Source organism: Ornithorhynchus anatinus, chromosome X4 (genome assembly GCF_004115215.2).
Source record: "Ornithorhynchus anatinus isolate Pmale09 chromosome X4, mOrnAna1.pri.v4, whole genome shotgun sequence".
In the NCBI taxonomy this organism is placed as follows: Eukaryota; Metazoa; Chordata; class Mammalia; order Monotremata; family Ornithorhynchidae; genus Ornithorhynchus; species Ornithorhynchus anatinus.
In genome coordinates, this window is record NC_041752.1 from 4,029,310 (window position 1) to 4,049,745 (window position 20,436).

Sequence of the window (20,436 nt, forward strand, 5' to 3'; positions counted from 1 at the left end):
CAGGCCTGGGCTCTAGCCATCAAGCAATAACAGTCTGAGCCACTCCGCCGGGGTCTCCTTGGGCAAGTCACTTCCCTCCTCTGGGCCTCTGGGACCTCCTCTGTAAAATGGGGATGAAGGCGACGAGCCCAATGTGGGACAGGGACCGTGTCCAACCCAGTTACCTCGTATCTCCCCCCAGTGCTTAGTACAGGGACTGGCACGTAGTAAGCGCTTAACAACGACCGTCATTATAATTATTATTTTTATCAGCCACCAGGGCCTCCTGGGCCTCTTCTCTCCAACTTCCTCCTGACCGTCCCTGGTTCCCCGGTTGCCAGGGCTGGCCTGGTCCTTCCGAGCGGGACCATCCAATAGCCCAAGAGTGAGCCAGGCTGCCCAGGGTGGGGGACCGAGGGGAGCCTGGTGGAGTGGCTTCCCCCTGGCCGAGGCCGGGTGAGGAAGGGGCCCAGCCCCTAAAGAAATCAGCAGTCGCCCAGAGGGCCGAACCGCCCGGGAGGGTCCTGCGGACCCTTGCTAAGGAGGGAAGGTGGTGGGAGACCCGAAGGGGGCTGTTCTGGTCTCTGGCCTACCAATGCTTTCCCGATTTGTACATTCCAAGCGCTTAGTACAGTGCTGTGCACACAGTAAGCACTCAATAAATACTATTGAATGAATGGATGAATGGAAGGTCGTTACATCCGATCAAGGACCTTCCCCCCGACCCCCTCCCACAAAAACACACAGACACATGCACATACGTGTGCACGCGCACACGCACACATTTTAGCACCTTTCCCATAAGCAACAGGGCGGGATTGGCGGGGCTGCGGCCGGGACAGGGAGTTAAGCCCAATTTTAGGAATGAAAAATCGGGAATTGGGGAGACTGGTTGGCTGAAAAGATGGGGTCCAGGGGCTACTTACCTCTCCTGCTCTGCATGCCCCAGTTCCCTTCGTTCATTCATTCAACTGTGTTTATTGAGCGCTTACTTTGTGCAGAGCCCTGGACTAAGCGCTTGGGAGAGGACGATAGAACAATGAAGAGACACATTCCCTGTCCACAATGAGTTTGCAGTCTAGAAGGGGAGACAGACGTGAATAGAAATAAACGACGGATATGGACATAAGTGGTGTGGGGCTGGGGGAGGGGGCCGGGGAAGAAGAAAGGGAGCAAGTCAGGACGTCTCAGAAGGGAGGGAGAGAAGAGGAAAGGGGGGCTTAGCCAGTCCCAGCCCCTTCCTACGCGAACACACACACCCCCTCCCTTGGACAGTAATGTGGAAACTGAAAATTAAAAGTGTGGCAACCGGATGGCGTTTTGGTCTTGTGAAGGCGGTCACCACCCGATCTTAGGCTGTGAGCCGACTGAGGGACAGTACTGTGTCTCAGCAGCACGGCGTAGAGGACGGAGCACGGTCCCGGGAGTCAGAAGGTCATGGGTTCTAATCCCGGCTCTGCCGCTTGTCCTCTGTGTGGCCTTGGGCCGGTCACTTCACTCCTCTGGGCCTCAGTTCCCTCATCGGGAAAATGGGAATTAAGACTGTGAGCCCCATGTGGGTCAGCGACTGTGTCCAATCTGATTTGCTGGTATCCACCCCAGTGCTTAGTACAGTTCCTGGCACATAGTAAGTGCTTAACAGATACCACAGTTACTATTCTTATTATTAATTCCCACTTGTATATTCTTTCCCAGTGCTTAGTACAGCGCCCTGCTTAGAGTAAGCTCTCAATAAATAGCATCACTACAACTATTCCGTGCTGGTGACTGGAGGTTGGGACAGGGGAAGCTGGGATAAGCACCTGAGGTCTGTGGTGCCTAGCTCATTGTGGCCAGGAAATGTGTCTGTTTATTGTTGTGTTTTCCTCTCCCAAGTGCTTAGAACAGTGCTCTGCATAGAGTAAGCGCTCAATAAATACGACCGAATGGAGGCTCTTCTGGATCTGAGAGGGACCAGAGGTAGGGGGTCCCCATCCCTGGGTAGGCCCTGTTGGAGAAGAGGTGTCTAGAGAGAGGCCCAGGATCTCCTCTGCCCCCTGCTATCCAGAGCAAGAGCCTGCTGCCAGAACTGTCCATCCCCTCTCATAATAATAATCAATAAAAATTATGGTACTTATTAAGTGCTTACTATGTGCCAGGCACTGTACTAAGCACAGGGGTAGATACAAATAAGGCAGTTGAACCCAGTCCCTGTCCCCCATGGGGCTCACGCTCTTAATCCCCATTTTCTAGATGAGGCAACTGAGGCCCAGAGAAGTGAAGTGACTTGCCCAAGGTCACACAGCAGCCAGGTGGCAGAGCGGGGATTAGAACCCATGACCACCTGACTCCCAGGCCCATGCTGTAGCCACTGTGCTATGTTTACTGTTATATTGAACTCTCCCCAGGGCTTTGCGCAAACAGTAAGTGTTCATTAAATAGGATTGAAAGTTTGAATGAAAGAATGGGGGCAATCTTCCACCCTGGGGGCGAGGGTGGGGGACCAGATCTGCTCTGGGCTGCACAAGGCAATAGCCGCTTGGTTAACGAACTTGCCTCCCAGCTGGAGGGAAGGAGGAAGGGAGGGAAAGGCTCACCTCTCCACCCCGGGCATGGGTCCTGGGCACCTTGCCAGGGGGCGGTTCTTGGCCCTGGGCCGAGGGGAGGGGATTGGGACAGACGGGGCTAGGACAGGGCTGCCCAACCAGTGACCCGAACACCTGACGGCCCCACCCCCCGGCCCGGTACACCTTCCTCCCGAGGGAGAGGAAGGGAAGACGGACCCCGGGGGGCCAGTGTCCAGCAGCCGGGACCCCTCAGCTCTGGGTCCAGGTGAGCGTCGGGCCCTGACAGGGCCCGGTGAAGGGGCAGAGGGCCGGCGGCGGGGGAGGAGGGAGGGCAAACTGGGACCCTCGCCGCTTCCTTCCCGGAGCCGGACGCGAGAGGGGGACGGATGGGATGTGGGGGGCTACGATATTCCACCTTGGGCCTCTTCCCCTGCTGCCCCAAACCCTCCCCTTACCCCTCTGCCCCAAGCCCTGAGGGACCCTCCGGGGGAAGGGCAGGGGGAAAAGGTGGCGCAGACCGGCGAAATGGCCAAGCGACTCAGCAGCAGGTAGGAAGGTAGTGCCCGCCCACCCAGCTGAGCACTGAGTAGGGGCAAAGGGGAGGGCAAAGGAGGGAGAGATTCGGCGAGCAGCGGCAGCAGATCGAATCTCCCAGAAGCCTCCTGAGATCGGGGGAGACCTCTGCCAGCCCCTTTGGACCCCAACCCCGGGCAACTGGATCTGCCTAGGCCCCGACGGGACCGTCAGCAGAAAGTGACCGGTCTCCCAGGCTGCCCGGTGCGGTATAATAGTAATAATAATAATAACACTTTCACTCAATCCTATTTATTGAGTACTCACTGTTAAGAGCTTACTATGTGCCGGGCGTTGTTCTGAGCACTGAGGGAGATACAAGTGAATCGGGTCAGACAACAGTCCCTTCCCACATGGGACTCACAGTCTTAATCGCCATTTTCCAGATGAGGGAACTGAGGCCCAGAGAAGCGAAGTGACTTGTCCAAGGTCACAGACCAGGCGTGTGGCGGAGCCGAGCCTGTTATCGTTGACTGTCACGGCGTACTATCTCAGGCGCTTAGTACAGTGCTCTGCACCCAGTAAGCGCTCGATAAATACGACTCAATGAATTAATTAGTGACTAGAGCCTGCAGGGGGGCAGAATGGACCCGGACTCTTGGGTCCCTGGCTGGGCTAACGGGGGCCCGGGGTGGCCCGGTGACCTTTCGGGTCCCGGTCCTAGTGTGGCCCGTGAAGGTCAAAGGTCAGTGAGGACAGAGGTCGCTGCCCTGTGGGGGTGACCCCAGGGAGGGGCCGGAGGGGGTGCTGGTTTGGTTCAGTGATTGAGGCTCAGCTTCTCCCCTGGCTTCCTCCCTCCTCTCCTGGACCATCCCTGATCCCCCTCCCAGCCCCACGCTCACATCCACAGCCGTAATTTATTTATTTCTATTCACGTCTGTCTCCCCCTCTAACAGAAACCATCCTTGTCCCACATTCGTTCATTCGATCGTATTTGTTGAGCGCTTACTGTGTGCAGAACACTGTACTAAGAGCTTGGGAGAGGATGATACAATATATAGACACATTCCCCGACCACAACAAGCTTACAGTCTAGACGGGGAGACAGACCGGATGGAAATAAAAAAATGATGGATATGAACATCAGTGGTGTAGGGCTGGGAGGGGGGAAGAACGGAGGGAGCGCGTCAGGGCGACGCAGAAGGGAGAGGAAGAAGAGGAAAAGGGGGGCTTAGTCGGGGAAGGCCTCCTGGAGGAGATGGGCTTTCGGTATGGCTTTGAAAGGGTGGGGAGAGGAACTGTGGGGTTTGAGGAGGGCGGGCAATCCAGGCCGGGGGCAGGACGTGGACGGGGGTCGGCGGTGAGGTAGGCGAGACGGAGGCACAGTGAGAAGGTTGGCATTAGAGGGGTGAAGCGTGCGAAGCCTTGTGGTAGGAGAATAGTGAGGTGAGGTGGGGGGGGGGGCGAGGTGATGGAGAGCTTTAAGTCCAAGGGTGAGGAATTTGTGTTGGATGAGGAGGTAGATGGACAACCACTGGAGATCTGGGGGGAGTGGGGTGACTTGTCCTGAACATTTCTGTAGAAAAATGATCCGGGCAGCAGAATAAAGTATGGATTGGAGTGGGGAGAGGCAGGAGGCTGGGAGTCTGATACAGTAATCCAGGAGGTCACCTGGGCCTCACAGTCTGAGGCCCAGAGAAGCGAAGCGACTGGCCCAGGGTCGCCCAGCAGACAAGTGGCGGATCTAGGATTAGAACTCAGGTCCTTCTGACTCCCAGGCCCGGGCTCTTCCCCCTCAGCAACCCAGCTTCTTCCGGGACCAGTGAGGTTGGCAGACCATCTAAGAGGCCCAGTCACCGAGACTTTTCCATGCCGGTATTCGCACGTTGGAGGGCGGGAGGCGGAGGGGAGGGCGATGACCTCAGCTCACCACCCCGGGCGTCTGCCGTCTCCCCAGGTGCGCGGCGAGCATGGGACGCTCTCGGAAGAGCCTGGCCCTCGGGATTCTCCTCACTGCTGCCATTGGCTCAGGAATCGTTGCCCTGATCCTTGTCATTGTGGAAGCCAGAGACGTGTACCTGCCCCCGGAGACCAAGGTGAGCTCCCTTCTCTCCCCCTAGACTGGATGCTCGTTATGGGCAGTGATCTCTCCCGCATACTTGGCTCCTCTGGTGCTAACCCCCGGCCCACATCCTGCTTCTGGCCTGGGACGCCCTCCCTCTTCAAATCCACCAGACAGTGACTCTCCTCCCCTTTCAAAGCCTTCCTGAAGGCCCATCTCCTCCAAGAAGCCTTCCCAGACTAAGCCCCACTTTTCCTCATCTCCCACTCCCTTCTGCGTCGCCCTGACTTGCTCCCTTTGCTCTTCCCCCCACTCCCAGCCCCAAAGCATTCATGTCCATATCTGCCATTTTATATATTTGTATCGACGTCTATCTCCCCTCCTCTGGACTGTGATCTCGTTGTGGGCAGGGAATGTCACTGGTTATCGTTGTATTGTACTTTCCCAAGCGCTTGGTACGGAGCTCTGCACACAGTAAGCGCTCAATAAATACATTCGAATGAAGGAATGAACGAATCTGCTAATTCTGTTGTACTACTATGTGCCCAGCGCTGGGGTAGATACAAGTTTGTCCCACGTGGGGCTCACAGTCCTAATCCCCATGTTGCCGATGAGGGAACTGAAGCACAGAGAAGTGAAGTGACTTGCCCAAGGTGACACAGCAAACAAGTGACGGAGCCAGGATTAGAACCCACGTCCTCTGACTCCCAAGCCCGGGCTCTTGTCACTAGGCCATGCTGCTGCTCACCACTCTGCTACTAAGAGTCTTTGGAAGGCCAAATGACTCGACTTAGATATTTTGGACGGCGTAATCAGGAGGACTGATTCTCCGGAGAAGACACTGATGCTAGGAAAAGCCCCGGGAAAACGTGGGAGAGGCAGCCCGGCAGCTGGACGGACAGAGACCGTAAAAACGATAACGGAAGAACCGTTAGAAAGGTTGCGGATCACGGCAGAGGGCAGGACGTTCCGGAGAAAGTCTGTCCGTGGAGTCGCTACGGATCGGAAACGACTCGATGGCCCTTGATAATAATAATATACCGATATGCAATAACCTGTGCCGTGGGGCTGGGAGGGAGGACGGATGAAGGAGCAAGTCAGAGCGGCGCAGAAGGGATTGGGAGAAGAGGAGAGGAGGGCTTAGGCGCGGAAGGCTTCGACCGCACGGAACGAATGAGCCTTCTCTTCCTCAGTACGGGATGGTGTTTGACGCCGGCTCCTCGCACACGTCTCTCTTCGTCTACCAGTGGCCGGCGGGCAAGGAGAACGACACGGGCATCGTCAGCCAGGCCCTGGCCTGCGCCGTGGAAGGTCAGTCCGGCTCAGGACGTCACCCCGGGGCCCAGAGGCTCGGGAGGAGCCGTGGGCCCTCGTTCCTTCATTGGGTCGTATTTACTGAGCACTTACTGTGTGCAAAGCACTGTACTGAACGCTTGGGAGAGGACAGTATAGCAACGGACACTTACCTGCCCACCGCGAGCTCACAGTCTAGAGGGGGCGTCTAGAGGGGACCCTTGGCGGGGGGACTGTGCCGAGAACCCAATCAGTGCTTCGATTAGACCAAGACCGAACCCTGACACCCCCTCCTCTCCCTGGGCCGCTTCTCCCCACCCGTCACCCCCAGTTGTTCCCCTGCTGCTACACGGGAGTGGGTGTTCATTCGTTCATTCAGTCGTCTTTACTGAGCGCTTACTGTGTGCCGAGCACTGTACTGAGCACTTGGAAGAGTACAATACCACAGTAGACCCATTCACATTAACTGCCCCAAATGAGCTTATGGGTATTTATTAAGCGCTTACTGTGTGCAGAACACTGTAGAGAAGCAGCGTGGCCTAGCGGGTAGAGCCCGGGCTTGGTAGCCAGAAGGACCTGGGTTCTAATCCTGGCTCCGTCACTCGTTTGCTGTGTCACCGTGGGCAAGTCATTTAACTTCTCTATGCCTCAGTGACCTCATCGGCAACATGGGGATTAAAACTGTGAGCCCCACGTGGGACATCCTGATCACCCCAGGGCTTGGAACAGTGCTTTGCATGTAGTAAGCGCTTAACAGATACCACCATTATTATCATTACTTCTCTGGACCTCAATTACTTCATCTGTAAAGTGAGGATGAAGAGTGTGAGCCCCAAGTGGGACTGGGACTGTGCTTTACCTTATTAGCTTGTATCTACCCCAGAGCTTATAGCACAGTGCCTGGCACAGAATAAGCGCTTGACAAATGCCATATGAAAAAGGAGACGGGGAGGCAGAGGGGGTGGAAGGGTCGTCCTCCGGTGCCTTGGCCCGGGCTGTGTTTCGGGTTCTTCTCACGGCCTTCCTGCCATCCGCCGGGGTCTCTCAAGATGGCACGACGTGGAGCCCCGGGGCCCGGGGCTGCTGGGAGTCCCGCTACGTCCCTGTCCTGATCTTTATAAATAATTAAGAATAATAATTCCGCTATTTGTTAAGCACTTACTCTATGCCAGGCACTATACTGAGCACTGGGGGGATACAAGCAAATCGGGTTGGACACAGTCCCTGTCCCCCACGCGGCTCCCAGGCTCGATCCCCATTTTCCAGATGAGGGAACTGAGGCCCAGAGAAATGAAGTGCCTTGCCCGAGGTCAAGCAGAAGACAAGAGGAGGAGGGATTAGAACCCATGACCTCCTGACTCGCAGGCCCCGGGTTCTATCTATTAGGCCACGCCGCTTCTCTAATTATTTACTGAGCTATTGATTACCTCGGTACCCAAACTTCCCCCAGGCTTCCTAAGTGTTTGAGAAAGGCAAACACGTTGGGCCCCTTCTCTCTGGGAGCCAGTGAGGTTCCTCTAATTCCCCCACCCCACTGCCCCACTTCCAGCTGAGGTGGGGATAGACTCCTCAGCTGCCTCCTGAATCATCTCATCCCCCTTTCCTGAAGCCCCTCCCCAAATTGCCCCTCGCCCTCTCCGACCCCTGGGCCGGGCATCTGGCGGAGATCTGGGTGATCGATAATGATAATTCTGATGTTCGTTAAGTGCTTACTACGGGTCTGGCGCCGTAATCAACGCCGGAGTGGATACGAGCAAATCGACACTATGGGTGGGGGGGCTTTTAGGGGTGGAAGGGGAGAGTTGATTAATTCTAATAATAATAATAATGATAATGATGGTATTTGTTAAGCGCTTACCGATTGCTAAGTGCCGTTCTAAGCTCCAAGGTCATACAGTGGGCAGGGGGCTGGGAGAGTCACTTTGATCTCGTGTGTATGGGAGGGTGTGGGTGTGTTTGCCCATGTCAGGCAATCAATCAATCGATGGCATTTATTGAACGGTCACTGTGTGCAGGGGACTGTACTAAGCGCTTGGGAAAATACAATATGGTAGAGTTGGTGGAAATGAGCCGTGCCCACAAGAAACCTACAGTCTACAGGAGGAGAGGGGCATTTAAGAAGGTTGGGACAAGGGGAAATTGAAAAGTAGAAGAATATGGACAGGAAGTGTGTGGGGCTGGGGTGAGCTGAGGATCAAATATTTTCTTTTTTTAAACGACTTTTGTTAAGTGCTTACTATGTACCAAGCACCGGGGGAATCCAAGCACATCGGGACCCCTGGGTTCAGTACAAGCAAATGGGGTTGGACACAGTCCCTGTCCCACATGGGGCTCACAGTCTTCATCCTCATTTTACAGACGAGGTCAGTGAGGCCCAGAGAAGTAAAGTGACTCGCCCAAGGTCACACAGCAGGCGAGTGGCGGAGCCGGGCTGGGTCCTCTGACTCCCAGGCCCGGGCCCTTTCCACTAGGCCAAGCCGAAATGGGGATCAAATCCTATTCCCTCCTGCTCAGACTGTGAGCTCCAAGTGGGACGGGGGCTGTATCCAACCTGATGATCACGTATCTACTCCGGCGCTTCCAAGAGAGCTTGATGCATCGTCAGTCAGTCGATCGTATTTATTGAGCGCCTACTGTGTGCGGAGCACTGTACTAAGCGCTTGGGAGAGTATCACACCACAATAAACAAGACACGTTCCCCGCCCAGTCTGGAGCGGGATAGCCTAGTGGATAGAGCACGGGATCCGGGAGTCAGAAGACCATGGGTACTAATCCCAGCTTTGTCACTTGTCTGCTGTGTGGCCTTGGGCGAGTCACTTCACCTCTCTGTGCCCCAGTGTCTTCATCTATAAAATGGGGATTGGACTGTGTCCAACTCGATTTTCTTGTATCCACCCAGCGCTTAGTACAGTGGCTGGCACAACGTAAGCACTTAACAAATACCATAAGAATAATTATCATTAAAGGGTAAGTGCTTAATAATAATAATAATAATTATGGTATTTGTTAAGCGCTTACTATGGACCAGTTCTAGGTGCTTAACAAATTATTATTATTATTAACTGCTGTCGAGTCATTTCCGATTCACAGCATCTCCACGGATCTACTTTCTCCGGAACGTCCCGTCCTCCGCCACGATCCGCGACCTCTCTAACGGTTCTTCCGTTATCGTCATTACGGCCTCTGTCCGTCTAGCTGCCGGACTGTCTCTTCCGTGTTTTCCCTGGACCTTTCCCAGCATTAGTGTCCTCTCCTGACTACGTGTCCGAAATATGCTCATCTAAGTCGAGTCATTTGGCCTTCCAAAGACCACTGTGGCTTAATTTGCTCTAAAATCCATCTGTTTGTTTTTAGGGCATTCCACAGCGTTTGCAAAAGCCTTCTCTGGCAGCTCATTTCCAAAGAATCGATGTTCTTTCTATCCTGTTCTGATTTAAATAAAAGGGAAGGACCCCCCCCCCACGCACCCACCACTCCCACCCCCGCGAGGCCTCGGACTCCTGGGTCCCAACACTCAGCCTGAGCTGGGCCGGCCCACTCCCAGGCCCTGGGATTTCTTATTACAGGGAAGAGCCCGCACGGGCCGGAGAGAGCCTGAGAGACTGCATGCAAGAGGCCCTGGGGCTCATCCCCGACCACCTCCACCGGGGGACCCCCACCTTTCTGGGGGCTACGGCGGGCATGAGGCTGCTGAGGTACCAGTCTCGGGGTCGGGTGGCGGGGGACGAGGGGACGCCTGGGCCTCTGGGCGGAAAGCGCGGCCCCCGGGGCTTGGAGCTGGGGCCCGTCGGCCCGTGCCAAGAAGCTGCCCTCGAATCCCCCTTCCTTCCTTTCCTGGATTCTTCATTCATCATTCAATTCATTCGATCCTATTTACTGAGCGCTTACTGCGTGCGGAGCACTGTACTGAGCGCTTGGGAGAGGACAGTGCAACAATAAACGGACACATTCGCAGCCCACAGTGAGCTTACAGTCTGGAGACGCTTCTCGTTGCTTACGCTCTAAATCACCTCCCATATCAGGCATCGCTCTCTGGTGACGGGGGGCGGGGTTCATTCATCCATTTAATCGTATTTATTGAGCACTTACTATGCACGGAGCACTGTAGTAAGCGCTTGGGAGAGGACAGTAGAACAATGAACAGACGCTTACAGTCTAGAGACTCTTAGGCTCCTCTTTCCTAACACTCCAAATCTCCTCTGATATGAGGCATCGCTCCGGGGGAGAAAGGTGGTTCATTCATCCATTTAATAGTATTTATTGAGTGCTTACTGTGTGCAGAGTAATCATGCTAATAATAATGATGGCATTTGTTAAGCGCTTCCTATGTGCCAAGCACTGTTCTAAGCGCCGGACACTGTACTGTGCACCTGGGAGCGTCTAATAGAATAATAGACACGTTCCCCGTCCACAACGAGTGTCCAGTCCAGAGGGCCCCTTTCCTCAACTTTGGGATTCGCAGGGTCCATTCCCTTTGTCGTTTGGTGCCTCGGTTTCCCCCTTCTGTCCTCCGGGATGCGGAAACTCTCCTTTCCCAATCCGGATCCCAGTTCGGCTTGGGGTTCCGAACTGTTCCCCCCCGCTTCTCGGGCCGGGGACCCCGGGGTCTGGGCTCGGGGGGGTGGGGGGGTGGTGTGAGTCCCCAGCTGTGGTTTCATGGCGGCCGTGCCACGGATCCAGCCAGCAGAACAGCTCCCAGGCAGACCAGCTGTTCGAGGAAATCTCCAAGACACTGAGGCAGTTCCCGGTGGATTTCCGGGGCGCCCAGCTCCTGACGGGGAACGAGGAGGGCTCCTTCGGCTGGATCACCATCAACTACCTGCTGGAGTCTCTGGTCAAGGTACCGGGGCTGGGCGGGGAGGGTCGGAGCCCCCTACTCAGCTAATCTTCCCCATCGGGGGCAGCTCACATCCAGCGTCCAAAGATTTCCCCGGGGGTGGTCTTTTTTATGGGATTTTTTAAGCGCTTACTGTGTTCTAAGCGCTGGCGTAGATACAAGCTAATCAGGTTGGACGCAGTCCCTGTCCCACGTGGGCTCAGAGTCTTCATCCCCATTTTACAGATGAGGGAACTGAGGCCCAGAGAAGTGAAGTGACTTGTCCAAGGTCGCACAGCAGACAAGTGGTGGAGCCGGGATTAGAACCCGGGTCCTTCGGGCTCCCAGGTCCCTGCTTACCTTACCTCACTGCCACTTACCTGCCGTGTGACCTTTGGGCAAGTCACTTCATTTCTCCTCACCTCAGTTTCATCATCTCTAAAATGGGGACTCGATACCTGTTCAATCTCCCCCTCAGTCTGTGAGCCCCCGGGGGGAAAGGGACTGCGTCCAGTTTGGTTCTCTGGCATCTATCCCAGTGTGCTAACCCTAATCCTAATCCTGGCCTTATGATGCCTGGCACGAAGTAAGAGCTGAACAAATACCACAGGTATTATCATCATCATATTATTATTATTATCATTAATAATAATTGTGGTATTTGTCAAGAGCTTACTATGTGCCAGGCACTGTACTGAGCACTGAGGTAGATACAGAGTAATTGGGTTGGATACAGTCCCTGTCCCGTATTGGACTCACAGCCTTAATCCCCAGTTTATGGATGAGGCCCAGAGAAGCGATGTGATCTTCCCAAGGTAACCCAGCAGGCGCTTGGCAGAGCCGGGATCGGAACCCAGGCCCTTCTGACTCCCAGGCCCGGGGTCTCTCCTCTAGGCCCGACTCTGCCCCATGTCAGCTGCGTGACTGTGGGCAAGTCACTTCACTTCTCAGTGCCTCAGTTCCCTCATCTGTCAAATGGGGATGAAGACTGGGAGCCTCACGTGGGACAACCTCATTCCCCCGCGTCTACTCCGGCGCTCAGAACAGTGCTCTGCACCTAGTAAGCGCTTAACGAATACCGACATTGTTACTATCAGGCCGGGCTGCTTCAGGGGGTGATGGAGAAATCCTTAGGGTGGGTCCCTCTTAGCTGCGACGGAGATGGGGGGAGACGGGGGGGCCCGGGGTGGGGGAAGTGGAGTGGCACGAGGCGGCGGCGCTGGCTGCAGAGTGAGGGGATCTCCCGGGTCCGCGGGGTGCCGGCCCAGTATTCCTTCGCAGGGAGGTGGATGCTTCCGACGGCGGCGGAGCTAGTGGGGGCCCTCGATCTGGGAGGGGCGTCGACGCAGATCACCTTCCGGCCTCAGAGGCCCGGCGGGGACCCCGGCACCCAGGAGGACTTCCGCCTCTACGGGGACAACTATACCGTCTACACTCACAGCTACCTCTGCTACGGGCGAGACCAGGCCTTGAAGATGCTCCAGGCTCACCTGGTGCAGGTTGGGACGCCAGCTGAGGCTCATGAGGGCCCTGGATTTAAGGGAGCGTAGCTGGGCTGAGGTCCAGGACTTCAGGGGGGTCTGAGGTGCGGGAGGTGGAGTCCTCATTCATCAATCAATCGGTGGTATTTATTGAGCGCTTACTATTCAGTTGTATTTATTAAGCACTTACCGTGTGCAGAGCACTGGACTAAACACTGGGGAAAGTACGACACGACAATAACCGGTGACGTTACCTGCCCGCGACGGGCTCACGGTTTAGAGGCGGGGAGACGGACGTCGATACAGATTAATAAAACGACAGAAATGGACCTAAGCGCTTCGAGGCTCGGAGAGGGGGGGAGCAGAGGGATTAATACAATGACGGATATGGACGTAAATGCTTTGGGGTTGGAGAAGGGGAAGAGCAAAGGGAGGGAGTCAGGGCGACGCAGAAGGGGATGGGAGCTGAGGAAAAGTGGGGTTTAGTCCGGGAAGGCCACTTGGAGGAGATGTGCTTTCAGTGAGGCTTTGAAGGAGGGGAAATTGTCTGTGGGATGTGAGGAGGGAGGGTGTTCCGGATCAGAGGCGGGATGCGGGCGAGACAGGCAAGATCGGTGAGAAGGTTAGCGGCACCAGAGGAGCGGAATGTGCGGGATGGGTTGTAGAAAGAGAGGAGCGAGGTGGCATAGGAGGGGGCGATGAGTGCTTACTGTGAGCAGAGCACTCGACTGAGAGCTTAGGTGAACGGGCAGTCCTCATCCCAGCGGAAGGGGGTGATCCGGCCCCAAAATGGCCAGGATCAGAGGGGGATGGCGGAAGGGGAGGACTAGACTGTGGGAGGCTTCCTGCTGACCGGCTACCATCTCCTCAGGCCAGTAGGTCCAGAAGGGTGGACCACCCGTGCTATCCCAGTGGCTTCCAAGAGACCCTCCTCCTGGAAGGTCTCTACAACTCCTCCTGCACCAGACGCCCGGACCGCTATAACCCCCGAAGCGAAATCCTCCTCAGCGGAACGGGGGACCCCGAGGCCTGCTTCTCCGCCGTCCGAACCCTCTTCAATTTCTCCTCCTGTGGGGGACGCGAGGACTGTGCCTTCAACGGCGTCTACCAGCCCGCGGTGTACGGCAAATTCTACGTGAGAGAACCCCTCCCCCTCCTCCCACCCCCCTCCTCCTACCCCCATCCTCTTTGACCTGGACCCCGGTGCGGGGAGGAGAGCGGAGGAGGTCAAGGAGAGGCAGGGCGAACAAATCCTTCCCCATAATCTCTTTCTCCTGCACTTCCATGGGCCGTCCCCTCGGCCACCACACTAAGCACTAGAGAAAAGGCATTCATTCATCCATTCATCATATGTATTGAGCGCTTACTTTGTGCAGGGCACTGTGCTAGCTCTTGGGAGAGAACAATACGGCAATAGAGAGACACGTTCTCTGCCCTCAGTGGGTTTATTATCTAGAGACAAGCTTAGAGCACATAGCCCCTGCTTTCAGAGCGTTTACAATCTAGTGAACCACTTGGAATAATATTCTAAGAAGAAGCAAGCGTGGCTTAGTGGATAGAGCACGGGCCTGGGAGTCGGAAGGACCTGGGTTCTAATCCTGGCTGACTGACTAAATAGAGTTCTGGTTGCCAGCCTTGGGCTCTGGGCACGCCCAGGCCTCATAGCCCCGGTAGCAATGATGTCAGAGGTAGAAGACGGCCTTGGGAAAACCCCGGGGAAAGGGAAGGGGGAGGAGGAAAGTCTGTGAGTTAATAATAGTTTGCCTTCCTCCTCCTGGTCCTCCAAAAGATCAAGGGTCCCTACCTCAACTCGACCTCTGTCTCGTCTGGGTGCTGCTGGCTCTGGGGCGGGATGGAGGGGAGATGGGTGTTTGTGGAGCCTGTAGTGATAATAATAAGCAGGTCTGCCCTCGTTCATTCATTCGTTCATTCGTTGGTATTTACTGAGTGCTTACTCTGTGCAGAGCGCTGTAGTAAACGCGTGGGAGAGGATGATACAAGGCGTACCTATTTCCTGGGAAGAGAGCAAGGCTTTCCCACTTTCTGGCAAAAGAGGAGGGCTTACCCACTTTCTAGGGAGAGAGACAGGCTTTACCCACTTCCCAGGGTGAGCGCTAGGTTTACTCATTTTCTGGGGAGATGATAAAGCTTACCCTCTTCCCGAGGACAAAGCCAAGTTTACCCATTTTCTGGTGAGATGAGAAGGTTTACCCTCTTCCTGAGAAGAGAGCAAGGCTTTCCCACTTCCCAGGGAGAGAGGAAGGCGAACCCACTTCCCGGGGACAGAACGAGGCTTACCCACTTCCCAGGGAGACAGCAAGGTTTACCCATTTTCTGGTGAGATAACAGAGCTTATCCTCTTCCTGAGAAGAGAGCAAGGCTTGCTCACTCTCTGGGGAGAGAGCAAGGTTTACTCGCTCTCCGGGGAGAAAGCAAGGCTTACCTAACGTCCTGGGGAGAGAGCTGAGCTTACCCACTTTTCAGGGAGAGAGCAAGGCTTATCCACTTCCCGGGAGAGAGCGAAGCCTATCCCCTTCCCAGTGGAAAGCAAAACTTACGGGGAGAGAGCAAGGTTTACTCACTCTCCGGGGAGAAAGCAAGGCTTACCTACGTCCTGGGGAGAGAGCAAACCTTACCATGGGGAGAGAGCGGAGTTTACCCACTTTTCAGGGACAGAGTAAGGCTTATCCACCTCCCGGGAGAGAGCAAAGCTTATCCCCTTCCCAGCGGGAAGCAAAACTTACGGGGAAAGAGCAAGGTTTACTCACTCTCCGGGGAGAAAGCAAGGCTTACCTACATCCTGAGGAGAGAGCAGAGCTTACCCACTTTTCAGGGAGAGAGCAAGGCTTATCCACTTCCCGGGACATAGCAAAGCTCACCCCCTTCCCAGTGGAAAGCAAAACTTACGGGGAGAGAGCAAGGTTTACTCACTCTCCGGGGAGAAAGCAAGGCTCACTTACATCCTGGGGAGAGAGCAGAGCTTACCATGGGGAGAGAGCGGAGCCTACCCGCTTTTCAGGGAGAGGGTAAGGCTTTTCCACTTCCCGGGAGAGAGCAAAGCTTACCCCCATCCCGGTGGAAAGCAAAACTTACCCACTTCCTGGGGAGAAAACATGGCTTACTCACTTCCCAGGAAAAAACAAAGCTTACAGACCTCCCAGCACGGTGTTCAAAGAGATCAGGCCACCACCCTTAAAATCCGCCCTGGAAGGAGAGTTTCCAAACGCCAAGGCAACACTTTGATTTCCTGACTTTCAGGCATTTTCAGCTTTCTATTACACCTTCAATTTCCTGAATCTGACCCAGGGCCAGTCCCTGAGCGTCACGAATGCCACCATCTGGGAATTCTGCAAGAAGAGGTGGGACGAGGTGAGTAGCTGCCATCCGGGAGGGAAGAGCCTCCCTCCTCAGACCGGGATGTGGCTGTCTCGGGGTCTGGGGGGTGACGGGAGAGGTGATCGAGGGGGACGAGGGAAGAGGGAGGTGAAACCCGGTGAGGTGAGGACTGTAGTTGGCAGGGGAGAGAAGGTGAACCTTCCAGGGGCTTGAGGTTAACAGGCAAGAAACCTACAGTCAGCATGGCGTACGTCCCAGAGCCTGGGCCTGGGATTCAGAAGGTCACGGGTTCCAACACCGGCTCCGCCACTTGTCCGCTGCGTGACCCTGACCGAGTCACTTCTCACTCTAGGCTTCGAGGCTGTCCATCACCTCGCCCCTTCCTACCTCTCCTCCCTTCTCTCTTTCCACCGCCCACCCCGCACGCTCCGCTCCTCCGCCGCCCTCCTCCTCGCCGCCCCCCGTTCTCGCCCGTCCCGCCGTCGACCCCCGGGCCGCGTCCTCCCGCGGGCCCGGAACGCCCTCCCTCCTCACCTCCGCCAAACTGATTCTCTTCCCCTCTTCAAAACCCTACTTAGAGCTCACCTCCTCCGAGAGGCCTTCCCAGACTGAGCTCCCCCCTTTTTCCCTCTGCTCCCTCTACCCCCACCCCTTCACCTCTCCGCAGCCAAACCCTCTTCTCCCCCCTTTCTCCCCCTCTCCCGTCCCATCCCCTCGGCACCGTACTCGTCCGCTCGACTGTATATATCTTCGTCACCCTATTTATTCTGTTAACGAGATGTACATCACCCTGATTCCATGTATTTGCTATTGTTTTAATGAGATGTTCTTCCCCTCGATTTTATTTTTTGCCACTGTCCTCGTCCGACTCCCCCGATTAGACCGTAAGCCCGTCAGAGAGCAGGGACCGTCTCTGTTACCGATTGGTCCATTCCAAGCGCTTAGTACAGTGCTCTGCACATAGTAAGCGCTCACTAAATACTATTGAATGAATACTACTGAATGACCTTCACTTCTCTGGCCCTCCGTCACCTCAATTTGGAACACGGGGACGGAGACCGTGAGCCCCACGCGGGAGAGGGACCGTGTCCAACCGATTCGCTCGTGTCCATAACGCGACGCTCAGTACGGCGCCTGGCACCTAGCGGGGCTTAACAAATCCCACGGTTATTATTATTACTATCATTAAAAATGGTAACTGTCCATCCCTAATGACGATAATACTATCTGTCAAGCACTTATTACGGGTCAAATCGTTCCAAGCCCTGGAGTAGATAAAAGATCATCGGGATGGACACAGTCCCCGTCCCAAGTGGGGCATTGGGATTTGAGGAGGGAGGGCGCGGGTCGTTATCCTCCTTATCCACTTGGTTGTCTCGCTGGTTGGTTTTCCAGTTGGAGACCAGTTACCCAGACCAGAAGAAACGGCTGCCTAATTATTGCCCCACGGCCGTCTACATTCTAACCCTGCTGTTGGATGGATACAAGTTCACCGATGAATCCTGGTCCACCATTAGCTTCAGAAAACAGGTAACAAGGTTCTCTTGCCCTTCGCAATTGACTAGCGGAAGTAGGAATGATAAAAATAACAATAATAAGAATTAGGGTATTCACTGAGCACTTACTATTCATTCAACAGTATTTACTGAGCGCTTACTATGTGCAGAGCACTGTGCTAAGCGCTTGGAATGGACAAGTCGGCAACGGATAGAGACGGTCCCTGCCCTCTGACGGGCTTACAGCACCGTGTGCCAAGCACTGTGGTGGTTACAGGGTAATCGGGTTGTCCCACGTGGGGCTCAGGCTCTCAAGCCCCCTTTTCCAGATGAGGTAACTGAGGCCCAGCGAAGTGAAGTGACTTGCCCAAGGTCACACAGCAGACAAGTGGCGGGGCTGGGATGAGAACCCACGTCCTCTGACTCCCAAGCCCGGGCGCTTTCCGCTTGAAGCCGCGCTGCTTCTCAGCGCCGACTGTGCGCGGAACGCTGGGCTGGAAGATGTTCATTGTGCATAGGCAATGTGTCCACTGTTCTGTTGTCCTCTCTCGAGCGCTTAGCACAGCGCTCTGCGCCCAGGAAGCGCTCAGTAAATACGACTGAATGAATGAAGGGTTGTGGAATGTCCTCGGCTATTGCAAGCGCAAGGGTCATCTCTATAATAACGTTGGTATTTGTTAAGCGCTTACTATGTGCAGAGCACTGTTCTAAGCGCTGGGGTAGACACAGGGGAATCAGGTTGGCCCACGTGGGGCTCACACTCTTAATCCCCATTTTACAGATGAGGGAACTGAGGCACAGAGAAGGGAAGTGACTCGCCCGCAGTCACACAGCTGACGAGCGGCAGAGCCGGGATTCGAACTCACGACCGCTGACTCCCAAGCCCGGGCTCTTTCCCCGGAGCCACGCTGCTTCTCCTAAGGCGGTGCTCCTTTATGGGCACTGCTGGGGGCGGAGAAAGATGGAATCAGTCGGTCGATCATTTATTGAGCGCTTCCCGAGGGCAGAGCACTGTATTAAGCGCTTGGGAGAGTCCAGTACGACAATAACCGGATACATTGCCTGCCCCAACGAACTGACAGTCTAGAGGGGGAGACAGACGTTAATAGAAAGAAAGAAATGACAGATGGGGATATGAAAATAATAATGGCATTTCTTAAGCGCGTACTATGTGCCAAACACTGTTGTAAGCGCCGGATATAAGTGTTGCAGGGCTTGGTGGGGAGGGTGCTGAGTAAGGGGAGGGGAGATTGTCTGTCATGGGGTGGGGAAGACTTTATCTCAGCTTGTTCACGTCCTGTTAAAAATCTGACACTCCCAATCTCCCCTACGCTCCCGGCCACGCGTGTGAAAAGAACACCTGGCTGGCTGGCGGGAACGTTTGTTAATAATGAATAATTATGGTATTTAAGTGCTCAGTACGTGCTAGGAACTGTTCTAAGCGCTGGGGTAGAGAGGAGATAATCGGGTTGGACCCGGTCCCTGTCCCAGGTGAGACTCACAGCTTTAATCCCCATGTTACAGAGGAGGAAACTGAGGCCCAGAAAAGCGCTGCGGTAGATAGATCATCAGATGCTCGGCACACTGTAAGCGCTTAACAAATACCAAAAAAAATAAAAAAGAAAACCCTAGCATACTCTTCGAGGGGGGCTTAGAAAATATTAAAGAGGAGGGGAAGGAGACCTGAATGGTTCTCCTAATTAGAACTATAATAATAACGTTGGCATTTGTTAAGCGCTTACTATGTGCAGAGCACTGTTCTAAGCGCTGGGGTAGATACAGGGGAATCAGGTTGTCCCACGTGAGGCTCACAGTCTTCATCCCCATTTTACAGATGAGGGAACCGAGGCCCAGAGAAGTAAAGTGACCTGCCCACAGTCACACAGCTGACAGAGCCGGGATTCGAACCCATAACCTCTGGCGCCCAAGCCCGGGCTCTTTCCACTGAGCCACGCTGCTTCTCTGCTAATTAGGGAAACAGCATGGCCTAGTGGATAGAGCCTGGTGGCCAAAGGGTCATGGGTTTTACCCCCTGGTACTGTCACGTGTCTGCTGTGTGGCCTTGGGCAAGTCACTTTAGTTCTCTGGGCCTCAGTTACCTCATGTGTAAAGTGGGGATTGAGACCTGGAGCCCCACAAGGGACAAGGACCGTGTCCAACCCGATTTGCTTATATCCACCCCGGCGCTTAATACAGTAAGCACTTAATAAATACCGCAATTAGCATCTCAAGTCTCACAGTCACCAACCGGGCCTTTCCTTCACGTCCCCTCCCAGGCCGCGGACGCCGACATCGGCTGGAGCCTGGGCTACATGCTGAACCTCACCAACATGATCCCCTCCGAAAAGCCAGCCTGGAGCCGGGCCCAAAACCGCGACGTCTGGATCGCGGCCGTCTCCTTCCTCGTGTTGGCCGTCTCGCTGACCGTCGCGGCTCTCGCCGTTCAGTATTTCTGCCGTCCCGCTTAGGCGGCGGACCGGACCCGTTCGGAACGGGGTGAGGACGGGCGGCCCTTTTGACTCGGCGAGGGCGAGTGTCACCATCTCCCGTCGGTCCGGATGAACCCCCGTTGAACTTGGGCGGAAGGAAGCCTCTGCGGGAGCGGGTGGACTCCAAAGTGCAGCCTGGGAATTGGATCGTTTTTCCTTTTCGGGGGTGGAGGGGATTTTTCGGCCAAAAGGCCCTTGAGGGGAATCGCTTTGGGGCGCAGATGTTCCTGGCAATGACGGTCTCTTTGGGATCCGATGGGGGGAGTTGGCAGGGACTCGACCGCACCGAGGGGATGCCGCGACGCTGTGAGCTCATTCGTTCGATCCTATTCATTGAGCGCTTACTGTGTGCAGAGCACTGTACTAAGCACTTGGGAAGTACAGTTCAGCAAGTAAGCTCCTCGACGGCAGGGAGTGCGTCTACT

The 20,436-nt window shown here is 55.1% G+C and overlaps 1 protein-coding gene across 1 annotated transcript; it reads left to right on the top strand.

The window, feature by feature from the left end:
• The first annotated feature begins 2,712 nt into the window (after nucleotides 1-2,712).
• LOC103168734 (ectonucleoside triphosphate diphosphohydrolase 8-like) lies at nucleotides 2,713-20,406 on the top strand. The gene is made up of 10 exons (XM_029054254.1): nucleotides 2,713-2,790; nucleotides 4,996-5,134; nucleotides 6,294-6,411; nucleotides 9,938-10,088; nucleotides 11,074-11,233; nucleotides 12,478-12,708; nucleotides 13,562-13,825; nucleotides 15,949-16,059; nucleotides 17,422-17,556; nucleotides 19,799-20,406. Exons 2-10 carry the CDS (start codon nucleotides 5,009-5,011, stop codon nucleotides 19,988-19,990), a joined length of 1,488 nt encoding a protein of 495 aa, XP_028910087.1. The 5' UTR covers nucleotides 2,713-2,790; nucleotides 4,996-5,008; the 3' UTR covers nucleotides 19,991-20,406.
• The last annotated feature ends 30 nt before the right edge of the window (nucleotides 20,407-20,436 follow it).